This window comes from Dendrobates tinctorius, unplaced genomic scaffold, assembly GCF_039654945.1.
Source record: "Dendrobates tinctorius isolate UK_male_01 unplaced genomic scaffold, ASM3965494v1 ptg000086l, whole genome shotgun sequence".
In the NCBI taxonomy this organism is placed as follows: domain Eukaryota; kingdom Metazoa; phylum Chordata; class Amphibia; order Anura; family Dendrobatidae; genus Dendrobates; species Dendrobates tinctorius.
In genome coordinates, this window is record NW_027361754.1 from 12,139,710 (window position 1) to 12,164,186 (window position 24,477).

General features: G+C 42.7%; 1 protein-coding gene across 2 annotated transcripts in view; it reads right to left on the bottom strand.

Annotated features, from left to right (window-relative positions):
* The window catches only part of DISP3 (dispatched RND transporter family member 3), a 179,167-nt gene that overhangs the window by 68,093 nt on the left and 86,597 nt on the right, over window positions 1–24,477 (bottom strand). For both annotated transcript variants that reach the window (XM_073585053.1, XM_073585052.1), the window contains exons 4-5: window positions 16,685–16,821; window positions 13,304–13,438 (exon numbers count right to left, since the gene is read on the bottom strand). In XM_073585053.1, the coding sequence (XP_073441154.1) occupies window positions 13,304–13,438; window positions 16,685–16,821 (272 nt within the window). The remainder of the gene's footprint in view (window positions 1–13,303; window positions 13,439–16,684; window positions 16,822–24,477) is intronic.

Sequence of the window (24,477 nt, forward strand, 5' to 3'; positions counted from 1 at the left end):
TACATAAGCCTAAAGCAGGAAAAGAGGAAAACTAACTGCCCCAGAGCAGACCCCAAAGGAAAGACAGCCCCCCACATGTACTGATGGTGACACAAGATGAAAATACAAACAAAGGCAGGAAAATAGGCTGAGGAAACGATGGGGCCCGGCTAACTAAAAAGGACAGAAAAGGAAAGACACTGTCTGCAATCTGCCCAAAAAACCTACAAAAATATTGTCCAACACTTCTGATAGCAAAATTAACCCTGAAGTCACTAGACTTCAAAACCTATATCAGCACTCTGAAATATTCTGAGACAGAGCAAAAAAGAGGCCAATCTAATAAGGGACAAAAAGCAGATTGGCAAATACTGATTAATAGGAGTGGAATTTCAGCATAGCCCCAGCAGGGGCAGGCTGATTACACAAAAAACTGAATTGACCAACAAGCGCAAGTGAGAACAAAAGCAAAAAACAAACTTAACTTGAGAAGACTGGAAGAGAGCTGAAGTCCAGGACCTAAGAAGCAGACTGAATCACCAGCACCCTGATAGGACGTCGGCAGTCTTATATCCAGTCTGATGCTCCAGAGATCCAATCGTTATCTTCCTCATCAAGTGGCAGATCACTACCACCTAAACCAACCGCACCACCTCCTGTCACCACCAGAGGGAGAACGGAAGAGGAACTCTCAACTGGTGGAGCAGAAAATGAGTTCATGACAGTACTCCCCCCCCTTGAGGAGGGGTCACCGAACCCTCATCCATGCCACCAGTCTGATCAGGATGGACCCGGTGAAAAGCACGAACCAATTTATTGGCATGAATATCAGAGGCAGAGACCCAAGAATTATCCTCCTGGCCATAACGCTTCCATTTGACCAAGTACTTGAGTCTCCGTCTAACCAAACGAGAATCCAATATTTTCTCTACCTCATATTCCATATTGCCTTTAACCAATACAAGATCAGGAGGTGCCGCCACAGGAACTACTGGCTCAACAAACCTCTTCAACAGTGACTTGTGAAATATGTTATGGATTTTGAACGTAACTGGAAGAGCCAATCGAAAAGAACCAGGATTAAGAGTCTCCAAAATCTTATAAGGTCCAATAAATCTTGGCTTAAATTTTGGAGATGCAACCTTCATAGGAATATTCTTAGACGACAGCCAATGGTCCTACGCCGGTTGAAAAAACGCTGGGCCTTTTCCTGAGAGAGTGACAACTTATTCACCACTTGGTCCCATATCTGCTGCATTCTCACAATCACAGTGTCCACACCTGGGCAGGACGAAGATTCTACTTGCCCTGAAGAGAATCGAGGATGAAACCCAAAATTACAGAAAAAGGGTGACATCAGAGTGGCAGAACTAGCTCTATTGTTCAGCGCAAATTCGGCCAAGGGCAAAAATGAGACCCAATCATCTTGATCAGCAGATATAAAACATCTTAAATAAGACTCCAGGGTCTGGTTTGTTCTCTCAGTCTGCCCATTGGTCTGGGGATGAAACGCGGAGGAGAAGGATAACTGAATTCCTAGATTGGAACAAAAGGCTTTCCAGAATCTGGAAACAAACTGGATCCCTCTATCGGACACAATGTTCTCAGGAATCCCGTGTAACCAAACCACCTGTTGTAAAAACAAGGGCACCAACTCAGCAGAAGATGGCAACTTTGGGAGTGGTACAAGATGGACCATCTTCGAAAATCTATCACAAATCACCCAGATAACAGTCATTCTCTGAGAGACAGGAAGATCAGAAATAAAATCCATTGAGATATGGGTCCATGGCCTCTTGAGCACCGGCAGGGGCATCAGCAACCCACTAGAACGAGAACAGGGTTTAGACCGAGAACAAGTCCCACAGGACTGTACAAAATTCCTGACATCACAAGATAAGGCAGGCCACCAAAACGACCAACTCACCAAATCTCTGGTACCAAAAATACCCGGATGACCATCCAATGCGGAGCAATGGACTTCAGACATCACTCTCTTTCTCCACTGGTCAGGAAAATACAATCTTCCCATAGGGCAACGCTCAGGTTTATTCTCCTGTAATTCCTCCAGGGCGCGTCTCAAATCAGGCGAAATGGCAGAAAGAACTACCCCCTCACCTAGGATAGTAGTAGGCTCGGTCACATTAAGAGAATCAGCAAAGAAACTCCTAGAAAGGGCGTCTGCTTTAACATTCTTAGTGCCCGGAAGAAAAGAGACCACAAAATTAAAACGCGTAAAAAACAAGGCCCATCTAGCCTGCCTAGGATTCAAGTGTTTGGCCGACTCCAGATAAATCAGATTCTTGTGATCGGTGAGGACCACAAATTGATGTCTAGCTCCCTCCAACCAATGTCTCCACTCCTCAAATGCCCATTTCATGGCCAACAATTCCCGATTCCCCACGTCATAGTTGCGTTCAGATGGGGAGAACTTTCGAGAAAAGAAGGCACAGGGATTCATCTTAGAAGTCACAGGGTCTTTTTGGGACAACACAGCTCCTGCACCAATCTCAGAAGCGTCCACCTCCACTTGAAATGTAAGTGAGACATCAGGTTGCCGTAAAACTGGAGCTGAAGTAAATCTCCGCTTAAGCTCCAGAAATGCTGAAACAGCCTCAGGAGATCAATTCAGCACATCAGCTCCCTTCTTCGTCAGGTCAGTGGTTTGACAATACTAGAAAAATTACCTATAAATTTACGATAGAAATTAGAAAAACCCAAAAACTTCTGGAGAGCCTTCAAAGAAGTAGGCTAAACTCAATCATAAATGGCCTGTACCTTGGCCGGGTCCATTTCAATAGTCGATGGAGACAAGATAAATCCCAAAAATGAAATCCTCTGTACACCAAAGAGGCACTTCGATCCCTTAACAAACAGAGAATTCTCCCTCAAAATCCGGAACACAGTCCGGACATGTTCCACATGGGAATCCCAATCACTAGAAAAGTCCAAATCCATCCATCCAGATAGATGATCAAAAACTTAGCCACAAAGTCTCGGAAAATATCATTCATAAAGGATTGGAAGACTGAAGGGGCATTAGAGAGCCCAAAAGGCATCACCAGGTACTCAAAATATCCCTCTGGAGTATTAAACGCCGTCTTCCATTCATCCCCGTGCTTAATGCGAATAAGATTATATACCCCCCTGAGGTCAAGCTTAGTAAACCAGCAGGCACTCTTAACTCTGGAGAATAAATCAGACATCAGAGGTAACGGGTACTGATATTTAACAGTCATCTTGTTAAGGGAACGATAATCAATACACGGTCTTAATGAACCATCTTTCTTGGCCACAAAAAAAACCCAGCGCCTAACAGTGACGAGGATGGTCTAATATGACCCTTCTCCAACGACTCCTTAATATAGGATCGCATAGCATCATGTTCGGGTACAGATAAGTTGAAAAGCCAACCCTTGGGAAATTTACACCCAGGCATCAACTCAATTGCACAGTCATAACTCCTATGAGGAGGCAAAGACGCAGACTTACTCTCACTAAAAACATCAGAGAAATCAGCCTGATAATCAGGAATATCATGAGACTGAGGAGAGGTGGAGAAAACAGGAGCGTCCCTAAGAACACACTGACAACCCCAACTCACCACAGACACAGATTTCCACTCCAAAACTGGGTTATGAGTTTGCAACCAGGGGAACCCTAGAACAATGGTATCATGCAAATTATGCAGCACCAAAAATGTACAATTTTCTTGGTGTTCTGGGGCAACTCGCATTATCACCTGGGTCCAAAACTGAGGTTTATTCTCCGCCAAAGGAGTGGCATCAATACCCCTCAAACAAATGGGCGTCTGCAGAGGCGTCATGGACAAACCACAATGTTTAGCAAAGTCCAAATCCATCAGATTCAGAGCTGCTCCTGAATCCACAAAAGCCTTAGTGGAAAATGTGGACAAGGAGCAGATCAGAGTAATTGCCAAAAGGAACTTAGGTTGTATACTGCCCACAGCAAATGTGTGTGCAAAACGTTTCTCTCGTTTAGGGCAGACAGAAATAGTATGAGAGGCGTCTCCACAGAAAAAACACAGCTTATTATGCCTTCTAAACTCCCGACGTTGCGCCCTAGACAAAACCCCATCACATTGCATAGGTTCAGACATTTGTTCAAAAGGTGGCAGCGCCTCCCGTGTAGTTTTACATTCACGTAAACGCCGATCAACTTGAATGGCTAATGACATAGAGCCATCCAGACCAGAGGGAACAGGAAATCCCACCATAACATCTTTTACGGTCTCTGACAAACCTTTCCGAAAGAGAGCTGCCAATGCACTATCATTCCATGTAGTAAGGACCGCCCACTTTCGGAATCTTTGACAGTACAACTCTGCAGGATCCTGACCCTGGTTTAATGCCAACAGGGTTCTCTCAGCTTGATCAACGGCATTAGGTTCATCATACAACAACCCCAAGGCCTGAAAAAATGCATCCACATTAGTCAGAATAGGATTTTCAGGTGTCAGAGAAAAAGCCCAGTCTTGGGGATCGCCGCGCAGCAAGGAGATGACAATTTTAACCTGCTGCACAGAGATCCCCGATGGGTTAGGCTTCAAAGCAAGAAATAATTTACAATTATTCTTAAAATTCAGAAATTTAGACTGATCCCCAGAAAACACATCAGGAGTAGGAATCTTGGGTTCAGCAGCATGTGACTGAATAAGGTAGGTGGAAATTCCTTGTACATCAGCAGCAAGCTGCTCCACACGATCAGACAGTTGCTTAATCTCCATTAGGAAAAAAATCCTCCTACGGCCCCAGAGAAAAAGAGGAAAAAGTACATAATAAAAAAAAAATTCTGACACTTTTTTTTTTTTTCCTCTAACAATTCTCTCCTGCTTTTGAGTACCCTAAAATCTGCGGTATGGCTGGTGATTCTGTTATGAATGGGAAACCGAGGAGGAAAAAAAGGCAACAAGCCAAGTCTCAGAAAACCAGAGAAGTTGGTAACTATGCAGATTGCAGATCCCTGATCTTAACCGCACAACTAGCAGCAGTCGTGGAGCGTTCCTACGTTGGTCCTAGAAGCCTCGTCACAACCGGAGAACTACATAAGCCTAAAGCAGGAAAAGAGGAAAACTAACTGCCCCAGAGCAGACCCCAAAGGAAAGACAGCCCCCCACATGTATTGACGGTGAAACAAGATGAAAATACAAACAAAGGCAGGAAAATAAGCTGAGCAAATGATGGGGCCCTGCAAACTAAAAAGGACAGAAAAGGAAAGACACTGTCTGCAATCTGCCAAAAAAAACCTACAAAAATATTGTCCAACACTTCTGATAGCAAAATTAATCCTGAAGTCTCTAGACTTCAAAACCTATATCAGCACTCTGAAATATTCTGAGACAGAGCAAAAAAGAGGCCAATCTAATAAGGGACAAAAAGCAGATTGGCAAATACTGATTAATAGGAGTGGAATTTCAGCATAGCCCCAGCAGGGGCAGGCTGATTACACAAAAAACTGAATTGACCAACAAGCACAAGTGAGAACAAAAGCAAAAACAACAAACTTAACTTGAGAAGACTGGAAGATAGCTGAAGTCCAGGACCTGAGCAGACTGAATCACCAGCACCCGGATAGGGCGTCGGCAGTCTTACATCCATTCTGATACTCCAGAGATCCAATCGTTATCTTCCTCATCAGGCGGCAGATCACTACAACCTAAACCAACCGCACCACCTCCTGTCACCATCAGAGGGAGAACGGAAGGGGAACTCTCAACTGGTGGAGCAGAAAATTAGTTCATGACAAGGACCGATATTTTGACCGCTGGGGGTGGGGGAGGCCTAACATAGAGAGGAGGCCGTATGACAGATGGAAAAGGTTCTCTCGACCTGTGGGGCAATGTTGTGAGTTCATTTTCCCCTTCACCATTGAGGTCTGATGAACTCCCTCTTCTGGTGAAGTAAGGTAGTGGGGCTGATTACCAAGCACCTGGGCAGGATGATGATGACTGGGTGACGGGAATTACTGACTGGATATAAGGCAGCCGACGCCCTTCTGCCTTGCTGGTGATCTCTCTGAGGGACTCTAGGAGACCAGTCTGATTCCTGCTCCTCAAAGCTAAGTTTTCTGCTCTACCTTTTGCATTTCTGTTTTGGTTTTGTTTTGCATTGTTTTCCTTGATTTCTGCCATTCCCTGCTGGGGTGAGCTGAATTCCTTTTTGCTCTGTCTTCAGAAAATACCTGAGTACTGATATAGTCTTTTTGAAGCCTAGCGTCTTCAGGGCATTTTTCCCTATCAGCTGTTGGCTCTTGTTTTTGATAGGGTTTTGGCGGATTACAGACAGCAGCTTTTCTATCCTGTCCTATCTAGTTAGCTTGGGCCCCATCATTTTCTCAGCCTATCTTTCTATCTGTGTGAGTGTTTTTTCATCTTGCTTCACCGTCATTATATGTTGGGGGCTGCCTATTGCTTTGGGGTCTGCTCTGGGGCAGTTTAGATTTCCCTTTCTGTCTTTAGGCTATGTAGTTCTCCGGCTGTGATTGAGGGGTCTAAGGCACCGTAGGAACCCCCCACGGCTACTGCTAGTTGTTGTTGATAGGTTCAGGGGTCTGCAATCCGATAGCTGCCAACTTCTCTGATTTTCTAGGACTTAGCTAGTATTTCTGTTTTTGCCTCCTATGGTGACGCATTCATAACAGAATCACCAGCCATACCGCAGATCCTAGGGTACTCAATAGCAGGAAAGAATTGTAAGAAAAAAAAAAAAAGGTGTGTATATTTTTTCCTCTATATCTCTGAGGCCGTAGGGGGAATTTTTTTTTTTCTCTCAATGGAGATAAAGCAATTGTCTGATCGTGTGGAGCAGCTTGCTGCGGAAGTGCGGGAAATTTCCGACTACCTTGCTCATTCACATGCTGCTGAACCAAAGATCCCTACTCATGATGTGTTTTTTGGGGATCGGTCTAAATTTTTGAATTTCAAAAATAATTGTAAATTATTTTTTGCCTTGAAGCCTAACTCATTAGGGAGCTCCGCACAGCAGGTTAAAATTGTCATCTCTTTGCTGCGTGAAACCAGATGATCCTATTCTGACTAATGTGAACGCATTTTTTCAAGCCTTGGGGTTGTTGTATGACGAACCTAATGCTATTGATCAGGCTGAAAAGACCCTGTTGGCATTGAGCCAGGGTCGAGATTCTGCAGAATTGTACTGTCAAAAATTCTGAAAGTGGGCGGTCCTTACTACCTGGAATGATAATGCCTTGGCAGCTCTCTTTTGGAAGGGTTTGTCAGAAGCCGTAAAAGATACTATGGTGGGATTTCCTGTTCCCTCTGGTCTTGACGATTCTATGTCATTAGCCATTCAGGTTGATCGGCGTTTACGTGAACGCAGGACTGCACGAGAGGTGTTGCCACCTGTTGAACAAATGTCTGAACCTATGCAATGTGATAGAGTTTTGTCCAGGGAGCAACGTCAGGAGTTCAGAAGGCGTAATAAGCTGTGTTTTTTTTGTGGAGATGCCTCGCATATTATTTCTGTCTGTCCTAAACGAGTGAAACGTGCACACACGTTTTCTGTGGGTGGTGTTCAACCTAAGTTTCTTCTGGCAATTACTCTGATCTGCTCCCTGTCCACATTTTCCGCCAAGGCTTTTGTGGATTCGGGAGCAGCCCTGAACCTAATGGACTTGGATTTTGCTAAACGTTGTGGATTTCCTATGACACCTCTGCGGACGCCAATCCCTTTGAGGGGGATTGATGCTACTCCTTTGGCGAAAAATAAACCTCAGTTTTGGACCCAGGTGGTAATGCGGGTCGCCCCAGACCATCAAGAAAATTGCAGATTTTTGGTGTTGCATAATTTGCATGATACCATTGTTCTGGGGTTTCCCTGGTTGCAAATTCATAATCCAGTTTTGGATTGGAAATCTGTGTCTGTGGCGAGTTGGGGTTGTCGGTGTGCCCTTAGTGAGGCTCCGTTTTTTTCCACCTCTCCTCAGTCGCATGATGTTCCTGACTATTTGGCAGATTTTTATTATGTATTTAGTGAGAATGAGTCTGCGTCTTTGCCTCCTCATAGGAGTTATGACTGAGCAATTGAACTGAGCCCGAGGTGTAAATTTCCCAAGGGTCGGCTCTTCAATTTATCTGTACCCGAGCACGAGGCTATGTGATCCTATATTAAGGAGGTGTTGGAGAAGGGTCATATTAGACCATCCTCTTCACCCTTAGGTGCTGGGTTTTTTTTCATGGCCAAAAAGGATGGTTCATTAAGGCCTTGTAATGATTATCGTGCCCTCAACAAAATTACTATTAAATATCAGTATCCGTTACCCCTGATTTCGGATCTATTCTCCAGAGTTAAAGGTGCTTGCTGGTTTACCAAGCTTGACCTCAGGGGGGCGTATAATCTTATCCGCATTAAGCATGGGGATGAGTGGAAGACGGCGTTTAATACTCCGGAGGGACATTTTGAGTACCTGGTGATGCCTTTTGGGCTCACTAATGCCCCTTCTGTCTTCCAGTGCTTCATGAACGATATTTTCCGAGACTTTGTGGATAAATTTTTGATTATCTATCTGGATGATATTTTGATCTTCTCCAAGGATTGGGATTCTCATGTGAAACATGTTCGGACTGTGTTCCGGATCTTGAGGGAGAATTCCCTGTATGTCAAAGGATCGAAATGCCTTTTTGGGGTACAGAGGATTTCTTTTTTGGGATTTATTTTGTCTCCGTCAACTATTGAAATGGACCCGGCCAAGGTACAGGCCATTTATGATTGGGTTCAGCCCACTTCTTTGAAGGCCCTCCAGAAGTTTTTGGGTTTTGCTAATTTTTATCGGAAATTTATAGCAAAATTTTCTAGTATTGCCAAGCCATTGACTGATCTGACTAAGAAGGGTGCTGATGTGTTGAATTGGTCTCCGGAGGCTGTTTCTTCCTTTCAGGAGCTGAAGCGAAGATTCACTTCTGCCCCGGTTTTGCGGCAACCTGATGTCTCACTCCCGTTCCAGGTAGAGGTGGACGCTTCTGAGATTGGTGCAGGATCTGTTTTGTCCCAAAAGGATCCTGTAACATCTAAAATGAATCCCTGTGCTTTCTTTTCCCGAAAGTTCTCTCCATCTGAACGTAACTATGATGTGGGTAGTCGGGAACTGTTAGCCATGAAATGGGCATTTGAGGAGTGGAGACATTGGTTGGAGGGAGCTAAACACCAAGTCGTGGTCCTCACTGACCACAAGAATTTGATTTACCTGGAGTCGGCCAAACGCTTGAACCCTAGAAAGGCTAGGTGGGCCTTGTTTTTTACACGTTTTGATTTTGTGGTCTCTTTTCTTCCTGGCACTAAGAATGTCAAGGCTGACGCTCTCTGTAAGAGCTTCTTTTCTGATTCTCCTGTGGTGACCAAGCCTGCTACCATCTTATGCAAAGGGGTAGTTCTTTCTGCCATCTCGCCCGATTTGAGACGTGCTCTGGAAGAGTTCCAGGAGGACAAACCTGAGCGTTGTCCCAGTGGAAAGTTGTATGTTCCTGACCAGTGGAAGAAGAGAGTGATGTCTGAAGTTCATTGCTCTGCATTGGCTTGTCATCCAGGTATTTTTGGTACTAGAGATCTGGTGAGTCGGTCTTTTTTTTGGCCCGCCTTGTCTCGTGATGTCAGGAATTTTGTGCAGTCCTGTGGGACTTGCTCCCGGTCTAAACCTTGTTCTCGCTCTAGTGGGTTGTTGATGCCTTTGCCGGTTCCCAGGAGGCCATGGACCCATATTTCAATGGATTTCATCTCTGATATGCCTGTCTCTCAGAGATTGACTGTTATTTGGGTGATTTGTGATAGGTTCTCTAAGATGGTTCATCTTGTACCACTCCTTAAGTTGCCATCTTCCTCTGAGTTGGTGCCCCTGTTTTTGCACGGGATTCCTGAGAACATTGTATCTGACAGAGGAGTTCAGTTTGTGTCTAGATTTTGGAGGACTTTCTGTTCCAAGCTGGGAATTCAGTTGTCCTTCTCCTCTGCTTTTCACCCTCAGACCAATGGGCAGACGGAGAGAACAAACCAGACCTTGGAGTCGTATTTGAGATGTTTTATTTCCGTTGATCAGGATGATTGGGTTTCATTTTTGCCCTTGGCCGAATTTGCTTTAAATAATAGAGCTAGTTCTGCCACTTTGATGTCACCTTTTTTTTGTAACTTTGGGTTTTATCCTCGATTTTCTTCAGGGCAGGTGGAGCCTTCTGCCTGCCCAGGTGTTGACACTGTGGTGGAGAGAATGCACCAGATCTGGGACCAAGTGGTGGATAAGTTATCTCTCTCCCAGGAAAAGGCCCAGCGGTTTTCCAACCGACATAGGACCATTGGTCCCCAGTTTAAAGTTGGTGATATGGTTTGGTTATCATCAAAAAATATCGCTATGAAGGTGGCTTCTCCTAATTTTAAGCCAAGATTTATTGGACCTTACAAGATTTTGGAGATTATTAATCCGGTCTCCTTTCGTTTGGCTCTTCCTGTTACATTAAAAATCCATAATGTGTTTCATAAGTCCTTGTTGAAGAGGTTTGTTGAACCAGTAGTTCCTGGGGTGGCACCTCCGGACCCTGTATTGGTTGAAGGTAACATGGAATATGAGGTAGAGAAGATACTGGATTCCCGTCTGGTTAGACGGAGACTCCAGTATTTGGTTAAGTGGAAGGGTTATGGTCAGGAGGATAATTCCTGGGTCTCTGCCTCTGATATTCATGCCAAAAGATTGGTGCGTGCCTTTCATCGGGCTCACCCTGATCGCCCTGGTGGCGTGGATGAGGGTTCGGTGACCCCTCCTCAAGCGGGAGGTACTGTTGTGAGTTCATTTTCCCCTTCACCATTGAGGTCTGATGAACTCCCTCTTCTGGTGAAGGAAGGTAGTGGGGCTGATTACCAAGCACCTGGGCAGGATGATGATGACTGGGTGACGGGAATTACTGACTGGATATAAGGCAGCCGACCCCCTTCTGCCTTGCTGGTGATCTCTGAGGGATTCTAGGAGACCAGTCTGATTCCTGCTCCTCAAAAGCTAAGTTTTCTGCTCTACTTTCTGCATTTGTGTTTTGGTTTTGTTTTGCATTGTTTTCCTTGATTTCTGCCATTCCCTGCTGGGGTGAGCTGAATTCCTTTTTGCTCTGTCTTCAGAAAATACCTGAGTACTGATATAGTCTTTTTGAAGCCTAGCGTCTTCAGGGCTTTTTTCCCTATCAGCTGTTGGCTCTTGTTTTGATAGGGTTTTGGCGGATTACAGACAGCAGCTTTTCTATCCTGTCCTATCTAGTTAGCTTGGGCCCCATCATTTGCTCAGCCTATCTTTCTATCTGTGTGAGTGTTTTTTCATCTTGCTTCACCGTCATTATATGTTGGGGGCTGCCTATTGCTTTGGGGTCTGCTCTGGGGCAGTTTAGATTTCCCTTTCTGTCTTTAAGCTATGTAGTTCTCCGGCTGTGATCGAGGGGTCTAGGGCACCGTAGAAACCCCCCACGGCTACTGCTAGTTGTTGTTGATAGGTTCAGGGGTCTGTAATCCGATAGCTGCCAACTTCTCTGGTTTTCTGGACTTAGCTAGAATTTCTGTTTTTGCCTCCTACGGTGACTCATTCATAACAGGGCAAGGTGTGATGAGTGCCCGGTCTCGAGAGCCTGATGTATTGTTGTGTGCTCAACCCCACAAGTTTGAACAGAGGGGCGAGGTATGTGGTGTAGTAACCACTGTGTCCGCTAGGGGGCACTGTGTGCAGGTTCCAGGAGAAAGGATGAATGGCAGAATATTGAATGGCTGTTTGGTATCTCAAAGTGGGTGGCTTTGAGATGGAGACTTATAGGTGTGTGATCAGCAAGGTCTTTGCTGAGATGCTGATTTAATATGAGAGGGAGAAGTTTCCAGGTAACTAGAGAGATGGGCGGGTCTGGTTACCTATAAACCCACCCAGAGGTGGGTCTGAAAACGCCTGTATTAAAAGGCTATGTGAGTGTGTGAAGGACCTGTGATGAGGTCAGTGTCATGTGACCCGGTGGGCGTGGCTATAGACCATATAATGTGGCCAGGGTAGGTCACAGGAGGTGAATGCTGGGATCCGGTTGGTCCAGTGTGTGAAAGGTCCCGCTAGGAGAAGCATCTCCTGGCTAACAGCCTGTGGAGTGGCTGTGTGTAATGGCTGCCAGCACCTGTTAGTTCCCTGGAGGGAATGAAGGTCGGCTGCATGATAAAGGAACCGTGAGGTTACCCGGACGTGGGTGAGATAACTTGGGGCTAGGAAGCCTGCACATTGAATACTGCATAGCCTATATGACTATAGGACATTGCTAACAGAGGGAAACTCTGTAATGGACGCTACGCTGACTATGCTGTTAAGTGAACTGTCTGTTGCTGTGATGGTTTATGATGATGAATAAACCGCATGGACTGCCATGTTTTGATGGAAAACCTGTGCCGGATGTGGTTTGTTCGCTGCCTAGCGAGAATCCCCTAACTAAATGACAGCGCTACCTCACAATATATATATATATATATATATATATATATCATTAAAAGTACATGGTCACATTTCCGCTCTCTGTCCCTTTAGCAGCACGGTGTCAGCCTCGCCATGTGTCATCATAATCTGTGTGAAATGTCTTGTTCTAAGCAGCGAATCCAGCCCGGGAACGACACCGATCATAGAAGCTCATAGTGTCACAGAGCAATTACCCCTCTGATCTTCCCGGCGTTATCTGCTGCCAGATACATCACTTTCGAGGCTTTGTCTTCCTCCTCCCTGTTTAGACGTCGGCTGCCTCACACACTGTCACTGCTGTGCGGATGTAATGAGTCCAAACACTGAAGTCACAATCATCCTTTTACATTAATTTCACTCGTATATAATAGAAGTGTGTGAAATAAAAATAATACCGCCAAGTAATATCATGTAAATAGTATTCACATACACTCTCTGCATATTAAATGGCATACAGTGAAGAAATAATACCGCTATACAGGCAGCTTTCAGTGTTCGTGAACCCCCTGTCCACCTAACTATTTGCTTGATACACGTAAAGAACATCTCCTGATACCTGTGGGTCACCTTATACTTTTTGGGTCCTGGCATATGCCCAGTTTGCTTTTTATGTGGTGCCATACAGTGCACATATACCTAGCAAAGTAATACAGAAATGGTAAGTATCACGCAAAGGGGGCAATTGCTGTCCTTATAATTACCCACCCTAATAGACCACAAGAGAAAAGTGCAGAACATGCTGCCCAGGGTGGGAGGGCGGGTGGATTATTTGGTTCTTCAAAATTTCCAAACAAGGGAGAACACACAACTTATACAAGTCTATTCAGAAACATCAAACACTCACCGATCCCAACAATGACAAAAGCCGCCACGCCATTGAGGATTCCAAGATATTGTATTCCGAAGGCCACGTGATACAGGAACAGGGCAACGAAGCAACTCAGACCGATGCTGGCAATGCCAAAGAAGGTGAGGAACGCTGCAGGAGTTAGAAAGAGAAAGAGAGAGTGAAGTTGCGAGATTCAACACCACTAATGAGCGATTCTAGCAATCTTTAGTTTGTGACCCTGTGACACCGCCCATTAATCAGCTCACTATAGTGATTGGTCAGATGTCTGCATATCACTAAACGCCACAAACAAGTCAGAAGGTAATGGGAATAAAGGCAACAACAGAAATAAGAAGAGGAGAAAGGAGAAGATGACAGAGAAGAGGGAATAGCAACAGGAAGAGAAAGAGCAGCAGAGGGAAGAGAAAGAGCAGCAAAGGGAAGAGAAAGAGCAGCAGAGGGAAGAGAAAGAGCAGCAAAGGGAAGATAAATCAGCATAGGGAAGAAAAAGAGCAGCAGAGGGAAGATAAATCAGCAGAGGGAAGAGAAAGAGCAGCAAAGGGAAGAGAAAGATCAGCAAAGGGAAGATAAATCAGCATAGGGAAGAAAAAGAGCAGCAGAGGGAAGAGAAAGAGCAGCAAAGGGAAGATAAATCAGCAGAGGGAAGAGAAAGAGCAGTAAAGGGAAGAGAAAGAGCAGCAGAGGGAAGAGAAAGAGCAGCAAAGGGAAGATAAATCAGCATAGGGAAGAAAAAGAGCAGCAGAGGGAAGAGAAAGAGCAGCAAAGGGAAGATAAATCAGCAGAGGGAAGAGAAAGAGCAGCAAAGGGAAGAGAAAGAGCAGCAAAGGGAAGAGAAAGAGCAGCAGAGGGAAGAGAAAGCAGCATAGGGAAGAGAAGGTGCAGCAGAGGGAAGAGAAAGGAAGATCAATTAAAATAGAAAAAGGAGCATTGGTAAGAGACGGAGAAGCAAAGAAGAGAGATGGCAGAGCCAACTAAAATAAATGGAAACGTGGAAGAGAAAGGAAATAAAGAATGCTAAAAAGAAGGTAAGAATCAGAAGAGCAAATATGAGGGAAAGGGAGAAAACATAAAATAAAGGGAGAAGGAGAAGCAAAAAAATAGAAATAGAAGGAAAAGTGGCAGGAAAAGTAGAAATAGAATTGGACTGGAAATCAAAAATAGAATAGCGAAAGAAGTGGAAGGAGAGAGGGGGCAAAGTAAGACAGAGAAAATTAAGGAGGCTCAAAACAAGAATTACAGATATAATGAAGACAAAGTAGAAATAGAGGGAGAAGAAAATGTTAAAAAAAACATTAAGAGAAGGGAAAGCAAAAAAGGATAGAAGAGAAAGAGGAAAGAAGAAACGGAGAGAATAGAGGGAGCAGTAGTGGAGATAGAAGGGACCAAGGAACAAAATAATAATTACAGTTGTGCTCAAAAGTTTACATACCCCGGCAGAATTTTTGCTTTCTTGGCCTTTTATCAGAGAATATGAATGAAAACACTAAAACTTTTTCTCCACTCATTGTTAGTGGTTGTGTGAAGCCATTTATTGTCAAACTACTGTGTTTTCTCTTTTTAAGTCATAATGACAACCCAAAACATCCAAATGACCCTGAACAAAAGTTTACATATCCTGGTGATTTTGGCCTGATAACATGCACAGAAGTTGACATAAATGGGTTTGAATGGCTACTAAAGGTAACATCCTCACCTGTGACCTGTTTGCTTGTAGTCAGTGTGTGTGCATAAAAGCTGAGTGCGTTTCTGGGATCCAGACAGACTCTCGCATCTTTCATCCAGCCACTGACATTTCTGGATTGTGAGTCATGGGGAAAGCAAAAGAATTGTCAATGGATCAACGGGAAAAGGTAGTTGAACTGTATGAAACAGGAAAGGGATACAAAAAGATATCCAAGGAATTGATAATGCCAGTCAGCAGCATTCAAACTATGATTAACAAAATCGAAAATCAAGGGCTCCGTAAAAGTAAATCCACGGTCAGGTAGACCAACAAAAATTTTGTCCACAACTGCCAGGAAAATTGTTTGGGATGTAAAGAAAAACCCACAAATAACATCAGCTGAAATACTGGACTCTCTGAAAACTAGCATTGTGGCTGTTTCTAGATGCACAATAAGGAGGCACTTGATGGAAAATGGGCTGCATGGTCGAGTCTTCAGAAGAAAGTCATTACTGCACAAATGCCACAAAGTAGCTCCCCTACAATACGCAAAACAGCACAGAGACAAGCATCAAAGCTTCAGGAACTAGGTAATTTGGAGTGATGAGACCAAAATTGAACTTTTTGGCCACAACCATAAATGTTACATTTGGAGAGAGGTCAACAAGGCATATGATGAAAGGAACACCATTCCTACTGTAAAGCACGGAGGTGGATCACTGAAGTTTTGGAGATGTGTGAACTACAAAGGCACAGGAAGCATGGTCAAAGTTGAAGGAAAGATGAATTCAACCCCTTATCAGCAAATACTGGAGGCAAATTTACAATCATCAGCCCAGAAACTGTACATGGGACGTACCTGGACGTTCCAACATGACAACGATGCAAAACACAAGGCCAAGTCGATCTGTCATTGGCTACAGCAGAACAAAGTGAAGTTTCTGGAGTGGCCATCTCAGTCTCCTGACCTCAATATCATTGAGCCACTCTGGGGAGATCTCAAGCGCACAGTTCATGCAAGACAACCCAGCAATTTACAGTAACAGGAGGCTTTTTTGCCAAGAAGAGTGGGCAACTTTTATCATCTGAGAAAATAAAGAACCACATCCACAACTACCACAAAAGACTTCAAGCTGTCATTGATGTTAGAGGGGGCAATACACTGTATTAAGAAATAGGGTATGTAAACTTTTGATCAGGGTCATTTGGATGTTTTGGGTTTTCATTATGATTTAAAAAGAGAAAACACAACAGTTTGACAAAAAATGGCTTCACCCAACCACTAACCATGAGTGGAGAAAACGTTTTGGTGCTATCATTCATATTCTCTGAAAAAAGGCCAAGAAAGCAAAAATTCTGCCGGGTATGTAAACTTTTGAGCACTACTGTAGAAGAGAAAGGAGAAAAAAATCAAAAAAGGAGAAGCAGAAGCAGAGAAAGAAAGAGGAAATAAAAGAAGAAGGTGCAGCAAAGGGAGAAATAGAAAATGTGAATCAAAAGAAAAAAATTGGAGAAGCAAAAAAATTAGGGAGAGGAGAAACATAAGGAAATATAGAGGGAAGGAGAAATAAAAGTAAAAAGATAGAAAAACAAGAAGCAGAAGAGGGAATGGGAAAGAAGGAGAGCAAAAATTAATAAGAGAAGGAAGAGCAAATGTCAAAAGAGGGAGAGAAAGATGTGAAAAAGTAGAAAATGTGTGATGAGACACTGACCGGAGAAGGAGGTAAGGATATACACCAGGACGGCGATACAGCTGCTGCTGATGAAGGCCAGTAACATGTCATTATTGAATGTGGTTCTCACTTCATAGTCGAACAGGTCAGTCCCCCCGTACAGCACCTGCACTTTACTGACAACAGGAAAAATCAAAAGAAATGATACAAATAAGAAGACGCAATAGTAATATGTTCTCACTCTGAGCCGACCTGTAGCGATAAAGCAGCTAAACTGTGTGAAGATGCACAATCTACAAACAATCAGAGCCCGAGAGACATCATTTACTGCAGCAAAAACTGCCGTTCGCGGCATAACAATGTATTTGCCTAAAAAGTCCCAGAAATGATAAATAATGAATCCTCAAGAAAATGTTCCAAAAATATCTTGTACGTGTAAAACTAAATCAGAGGAACACGGTGTCAGTCTGATGTATCGCTCTGCTCCGCCTAATAATGTCACTTCTCCGATAACAATCAGAAGAGTGAGGGATTGTGGGTATTTATCTACGCGGCCCAAGGTGACTGATCAGGAATCGGATTCATACTCAGCATCATAAAGACAGAAGGAAACACAAAATGACTGGAGATATGAGTACAGGGTGGATTCATATTAAGACGAGTTATAAATCGGGAAGCTCTTTATGATCGCAGTACCCACATCCGACCAGCGGAGGCAGCAGAGAAACAAGATCCAGATTCAATTTCCTTTATTACATCTTTTAAAAATGTTTTACTGCCGCCTTTTACTGCCACTTGTTAATGGGCCGTTAGTATCCACTTAATGGCTTAGGTTTCACTAATTTATCTTATGAGCCTACTTGTGAAAACGGATTTTCTCCTCCAATAATGGTCTACAAAGAGAATGCATACATAAAGTCCGCCGTATAACGCAAGATATTGGAGACAGCGTTCGACTTCACGCTGCTAATTATTTTACTTAATCATTTATATGGTAAAGACGGCATTGTATATTTATGGTTTATTAGGATTCACTTTTAATCGTTGCTGCATTGTCTGACATTACATTTCATACTTGCTCTGTAGGATGAGGACCGCATTAAAGGGGCTGTCCTGTTCAGATGGGCTTAAAATAATAAGTTACGCAACATAGTACTAGGCTTCCATTACCACAGATGCCCCTCTGACCCCCATCTTCAGGTCTACACTTTGGTTCCAGATTCATCAGCTTTATTCAATTTATTGCAAATGCAATTCTAGGATGTATTAACAGAAGCATACAGTCTAGATCACGTGAAGTCATTATTGCCCTCTACTCCTCTTTGGTCAGACCTCATCTGGAATATTGTGTCCAGTTTTGGGCGCCACATTTTAAAAAAAGACATCAACAAACTGGAGCAAGTTCAGAAAAGAGCGACCAGAATGGTGACCGGTCTGCAAACCCTGTCTTATGAGGAAAGGTTGCAGGATTTGGGATTGTTTAGTTTGCAAAAGAGAAGACTGAGAGGAGACTTAATAGCTGTCTACAAATATCTAAAGGGCTGTCACATTGTAGAAGGATCAACTTTATTCTCATTTGCACAAGGAAAGACTAGAAGCAATGGGATGAAACTGAATGGGAGGAGACACAGATTAGATATTAGAAAAAACTTTTTAACAGCGAGGGTGATCAATGAGTGGAACAGGCTGCCACGAGAAGTGGTGAGTTCTCCTTCAACGGAAGTCTTCAAACAGAGGCTGGACAGACATCTGACTGGGATGATTTAGTGAATCCTGCTTTGAGCAGGGGGTTGGACCAGATGGCCCAGGAGGTCCCTTCCAACTCTATGATTCTATGATTCTATGATTCCTCGACAGCATTATCTACGTCATCACTTCAAAAGTGGCTGGCAGATCGATTTCCACAGTCAGCCTCATTCTCGGACTATGCATTGGTCAGTACTGACAAGGGGGCTGGCTTAGCGCTTTCAATGATCGACCAACCCCCTAGGTACTGGTCACAGAAAGGGTAAGTTCACATTAGCCGTTTTTTCCAGCTTATTTTCTGCAGCAAAACCGGATGTCTTGACAGGAAAGAAGCTGTGGAAATAAACACGTTCTCCTTGGTTTGTTTTGCAGCGGTTTTGGCATGCTAGATTTGTCTCTTGTGCACACTGATAAAGTTTAGTGTTGAAAAAAAAAGTCCTATTCTATAGAATCAGGTTTCGGCACAAAAAAATGCAGCAAAACCTGATACCTGCGTTTTTGGTGCATTTTTTTAGCATTTTTTCACCATTCATTCTAGTCAATGGGTGAAAAACACCGAAAATCCGCTGAAAAATTGACATGCTCTATGTCCAAAAAAATGTGCAAAGCACAAAATACTGATGACAAAAACCCAATGTGTGTGCATGAGATTTCTGAAATCTCAGACTTTGCTGGAACTGAAAAACGCAGCTGAAAATTAGCAAGAAAAAGCATAAAAAGCGCCCAGTGTAAACGTAGCCTGAAGCCTCTTCTGTGTCAAGAGTAAGCCAGATGTGGAACCAAGATTGTGATGAAGCAGAGCAGGAACCCCAAGTCCTCCTATAAAACGGCTTTATCTAGGGTTTGATAGAATAAAGTTTATGAACATTCTAATCTTATACCTAAGATCAACCTCAATCCAATAACATAAATAAACTTTTGCACAGGGCGTACAAAGAAAAGTATGGACCCAATAATAAAAATCAAATGAGGTCTCCTCTAAGACTGAACACTCATCGATTCCGGAAGAGGAGACATCGAAAAGTACTCACCTTCCTTATGGAAGAAAGGAATAATCTTTTCACTGGCTTCCCCCATCCTAGTTCATAAAGTAGCGAAGTTCTGCAGTTTCAAGCTGTCCATGGGTAAGGGGCAATAGGGCAAAACAAAGTTGGGTCTTAGCTGCCAGAAATGGGGTTGTTGTCTGTTTTATCTTTCTTTTGGTCAACCAAGTAGATAAGGTAGAGGGGATACAGTGTTTCATACTATCATACCCTAAGTAAAAATGACCCCAAATTCTTCCTCAATTTGCTTGCCATCCACTCCAGTCATATTGTGTCAATATAATCAGAAGGGGAACCCTGTGAAAGTTCCCAAGTCCATAACCAAGGGAGGTAAGTCTATCCCACGCTGAGCCCCTCATCTCGTAGGCTGCATAGACACTTATGTATCTATACCCCAAGACTAACCGGTACAAGACTCTTATTACAAAAAAGCAACCTGAGAGGCTGCTTCTTTCCGCTCTGCTATTTCCTTGGCTTGTCAGGCTCGTCAGGGAGTTTTTCTACTTTGTTCTGTAGAAAATTGCTGATGTCTACAGAATAGGAGCTAGAGCTAGAAATTTTCAGGAGAATGTTGGAAGTTACATTGAGACAGTCCTATTTAAGTGAATAATACAGCATCAATCCGGAGAAAAGCAGGTGAGGTCTACACTACATTGTCAGCAAGACGAGAGACGACGGAATAAAGGAGTGACATCTGTGCCGAGTTCAGGACGACTGCCAGGAATTTTACTTAGAGAAGAGTCTTTTTTATATCACAGTAACACATCCCATTATTCTATCACCTGAGTTTATAAGTGAGGATCCCTGCTGATACCAAAACTTAAGGGATCTCATAGGTTAATATAATGCCGTTAAGTTTAAAAATTGCCCCGACCTCTGTAGAGTGCTTGGACCTAGAGGCGAAGCCAAAATATAGAGCACCTGGACTTCTACGAGCAGTCTATTAAATCACTGAACTGCTATGAAAGGTCTATTAAGTTTCTGATCATCTGTGAGAAGTCCATTAAGTAAATGGCTTTTGACAAGAGGTCTATTGAGTTAATGGACTTCTATGACAGATCTATTAAGTTAATGAACTTTAGGGGTGGTCTATTTAGTTCCTAGACTTCTATTAGAGATTTAATGAGTGAATGGACTTCAACTAGAGCTCTATTAATTCAATTTACTTCTACTAGAGGTCTATTAATTCAATGGACTTCTACAAGAGATCTATTGAGTCAATGGACTTCAACTAGAGGTCTATTAATTCAATGTACTTCTACTAGAGGTCTATTAATTCAATGTACAGGGTGGGCCATCTATATGGATACACCTAAATAAAATGGGAATGGTTGGTGTTAAAGTGGATTGGTCGTTGTGGGCCAGTTGAATGGCCACCAAGGTCTCCTGATCTGACTCCCTTAGACTTTTATCTTTGGGGCCATCTGAAGGCAATTGTCTATGCTGTAAAGATATGAGATGTGCAGCATCTGAAACAATGGATATACTGGAAGCCTGTGCTAGTACTTCTTCTGCGATGTTGCTATCAGTTTTGCCAAGAGTGGGAGAAGAGGGTTGCATTGACAATCCAACACAAAGGGCAGCATTTTGAACACATTTTATAAGTGGTCATAAATAAATAAATCACTCATGAAAAATAAAGTTATGTTAAAACCAAGCACACTATTGTTTTTCTTGTGAAATTCTCAATACGTTTGATGTTCACATGACCCTCTTCCCATTGGAAAAAATAAAGTTGGATCCAAAATGGCCGATTTCAAAATGGTCGCCATGGTCACCACCCATCATGAAAAGTTTCCCCCGTCCCATATACTAATGTGCCACGAACAGGAAGTTGATCACCAACCATTCACATTTTATTTAGGTGGATCCATATAGATGGCCCACCTTGTACATCTACAAAAGATCTATTAATTCAATGGAGTTCAACTAGAGGTCTATAAATTCAGTGGACTTCTATGAGACATCTGTTCAGTCAATGAACTTCTACGAGAGATCTACTCAGTCAATGGACTTCAACTAGAGGTCTATTAATTCAGTGGACTTCTACGAGACATCTATTCAGTCAATGGACTTCAACTAGAGGTATATTAAGGCACTGAACATCTATTGGAGGTCTATAATGTCAATGGATTTTGACAAGAGGTCTGTTGTGTCAATGGACTTCTACAAGAGGTCTATTAATGCACTGGGCTTTGACACGAGGTCTCTTGAGTGTCTGAATACCTATGAGAAGTATCTACAGTGCCTGGACCAATATGAAGATCTATACGGTGTGTTGAGTTCTATGATAGGTCTGTAGAGTCTATGAGCATCTACAGGCAGCCTAGAGAGTGTCTGAACCCTTATGAAAGGTCTATAAAGTACGTGGACTGGTCCAAGAAGTTTGCAAAGTGTGGGTTGCTATGAGAGGTCTAAAGTTTGCCTCAATATTTATTAGAGGTCCTAATGGTGTCTCAACCCATCCCAGAGGTTTATAAACTACCTACAATGGAAAAAGAAGTCTAAGGAGTTACAAAAATACTGAGAGATGTTTATACTTTTAAGCCAACTCAATAGTGTACTTCAAAATCTATGAGAGGTCATAAGAAAGTCTCAACCACTAAAAGATGTCTATAGAATTCTCGGACCTATATGAGAAGTTTACAGAGTATCAGGACTATAAGAAATGGTCAATAGAGGATCTGGACTATTAAGACTAATTTAAAGAGCCAATTAACCACTAACATAGGTCTGTAGACTTTACAGAACCCTAAAATTCTATTTAGAGTTCATGAACCACAATCAAAGATCCATAGAATCAAATCAATAGAATCAATCAAAGGACTGCTATGAGTGAACTTTAAAGTGCCAGGAATACTATGAGGTCTAAAAAAAGTGTGCGGATACATGTAATTGAGGTCTAAAGACCTCCCTCCCTGACAAAGCAACATGTGAAACACGCGCTGGAGTGTGAGCTAGCGGTGCCAGCATACACAGCATGAATCCAGGTCAGTAGCTCACTGAAATTTCCACTCTGATGGTTAAGTTACTCACAGAATGAAATTTGCACTGTGTACTTTATGTTTCTTTACTGATCATGACGTCTTACTTTGATTTTTTTGTGATGGACTATATATTTTTGCATGAGTCTCTGGAATAATGGGCAAAGCAGACTTAAAATGAATATTATGTACATATGCACTGCTCTTTAAATTGAATATTATTATTTGTATTCTGCTTCCCTATATCCTTGATATGTCATACTTTTGAGATCATAATCCTTTATATATCCTGCTGTGTGTGTTGACCTGCTTCTTCTAGGTTTTATCATGTGTCTTTTTATTGTTATGACTTTTTAAATTTTCAGGTTTTTGTTGGTGTCTATATGTAATTGAATAAAATTTAATATATTTACAATTGTAATCACTCTAAGAGTTTTTATTTTTAAGTAGTCTTTTTGGTCTTTGAGGACTAAAGAGTGTCTAGACCCCTAAACGAGGTCTAAAGAGTGCCTGAACCTGTTTTTCTATAGCATGTACGAACCACTACAGAAGACCTACAGAGATTCTGGACTGATATGAGAGGTGTAGAGCATGTGGGGACCCTTATGTGAGGTCTATTGACTGATTTGACCACTATTAGAGGCCCATAAAGAGCATTGATTTCGATGAGAGATCTGAAGAGATTCTGGACACTAATGGATGGTCTGTAGAGTCCATGGGCTCTTATTAGACTAAAGTAACAGTACTACTATCAGTAGACTACACAGTGCTTGGATCTCTGCAAGAGATCTGTAAAGTGCCCGGGCCCCCATGTAAAGGGTTGAAGTATTGTGATTACAAATGTCTCCATTGAATTGATCTAATATACAACTTTTTTGTCAGAATGGATTTGAGTACAACATCTCAATCTTACCCATTGGTTTGTCGTTGTTGGAATTTCTGATTTCACCAAATTGATAGAAACCTGTCCCTCCAGAGCCACCTAACGAAAACAGCTAATCTAGAAGTCTATGATTTTAAGCCAATAGCTGACCTTTCAATGAGCAATAAGACCAAGGATAACAGACAAACCACAGTCTTCTCCACCAATATTCATCAAAGAGAATTCCAGCTAAATTCATCAAAGAGTCATTATGGTGGAAAAGTGAATCACAGAGGTCCTGCCAGCTACAAAACAATAACCAAAGCTCAGATCTATGTATAAATAAATGTTACATAGAAACAAAACCGAAATCCTGCACCTTCAACATAGAAATTCCGGATATGTGTACGTTAAACAAGTGAGTGGTAGTAATTAGGAGTCAATTCTAATCACATGAAACAAAGCAGTAATTGTCTCCGAGAACGTAAACTCGTCACAAATTTCTAAATTAACCTCGGTGATCACTTCACATTAGTGTCTTCTCCAAATCTTCCGCAAAGAAGTGATTACATCATGTCACATATAGCCAAAATTCACCGCACACTCTAATGTTTAGGTGATGCCTGAAAATCATATTTATTATAGTCTGTGGTGAAAACAGGCAACAATAGGCAATATGCAGGAAAAAATTACAGAGCGACTATACTCAATTGTAGTAGATGTTTCGACCTGTCCTAGGTCTTATTCATTACGTCGTTGTATGACAATGGAGATAAAGGTAACAGTAGTCTGTAACGGGACAGTCCCCAGAATGCAAAATAGTGCGTGCAAAACTGTATAGTCCTCAGTTCATAAGGGAAGTTGTGGTTTGCTGTTGATTGAGATAATGGCGGCGCTTCAGAGTCTTGCCCCCTATTGCTGGCTGCGGTGAATTTTGACTAATGGTCTAAGGGTCATCTGGCCGATTACACCAGCACCTCGCCACGTGACAGAGTGCAGGCCAAAACCTCCTCTTCAAAGTACACCATGTCACACACATAATCAGCTCTGCGTATCTCTCCAACATGAAGTACAAGATGATACGAAGACAACAGATATCTGAGATCAACTATTTAACAGATCAATAAACGGAAAAACAGCAACAATATATCCTAGTGCATAGGGACAGTATTATAGTAGGTATATTCTTGCACATAG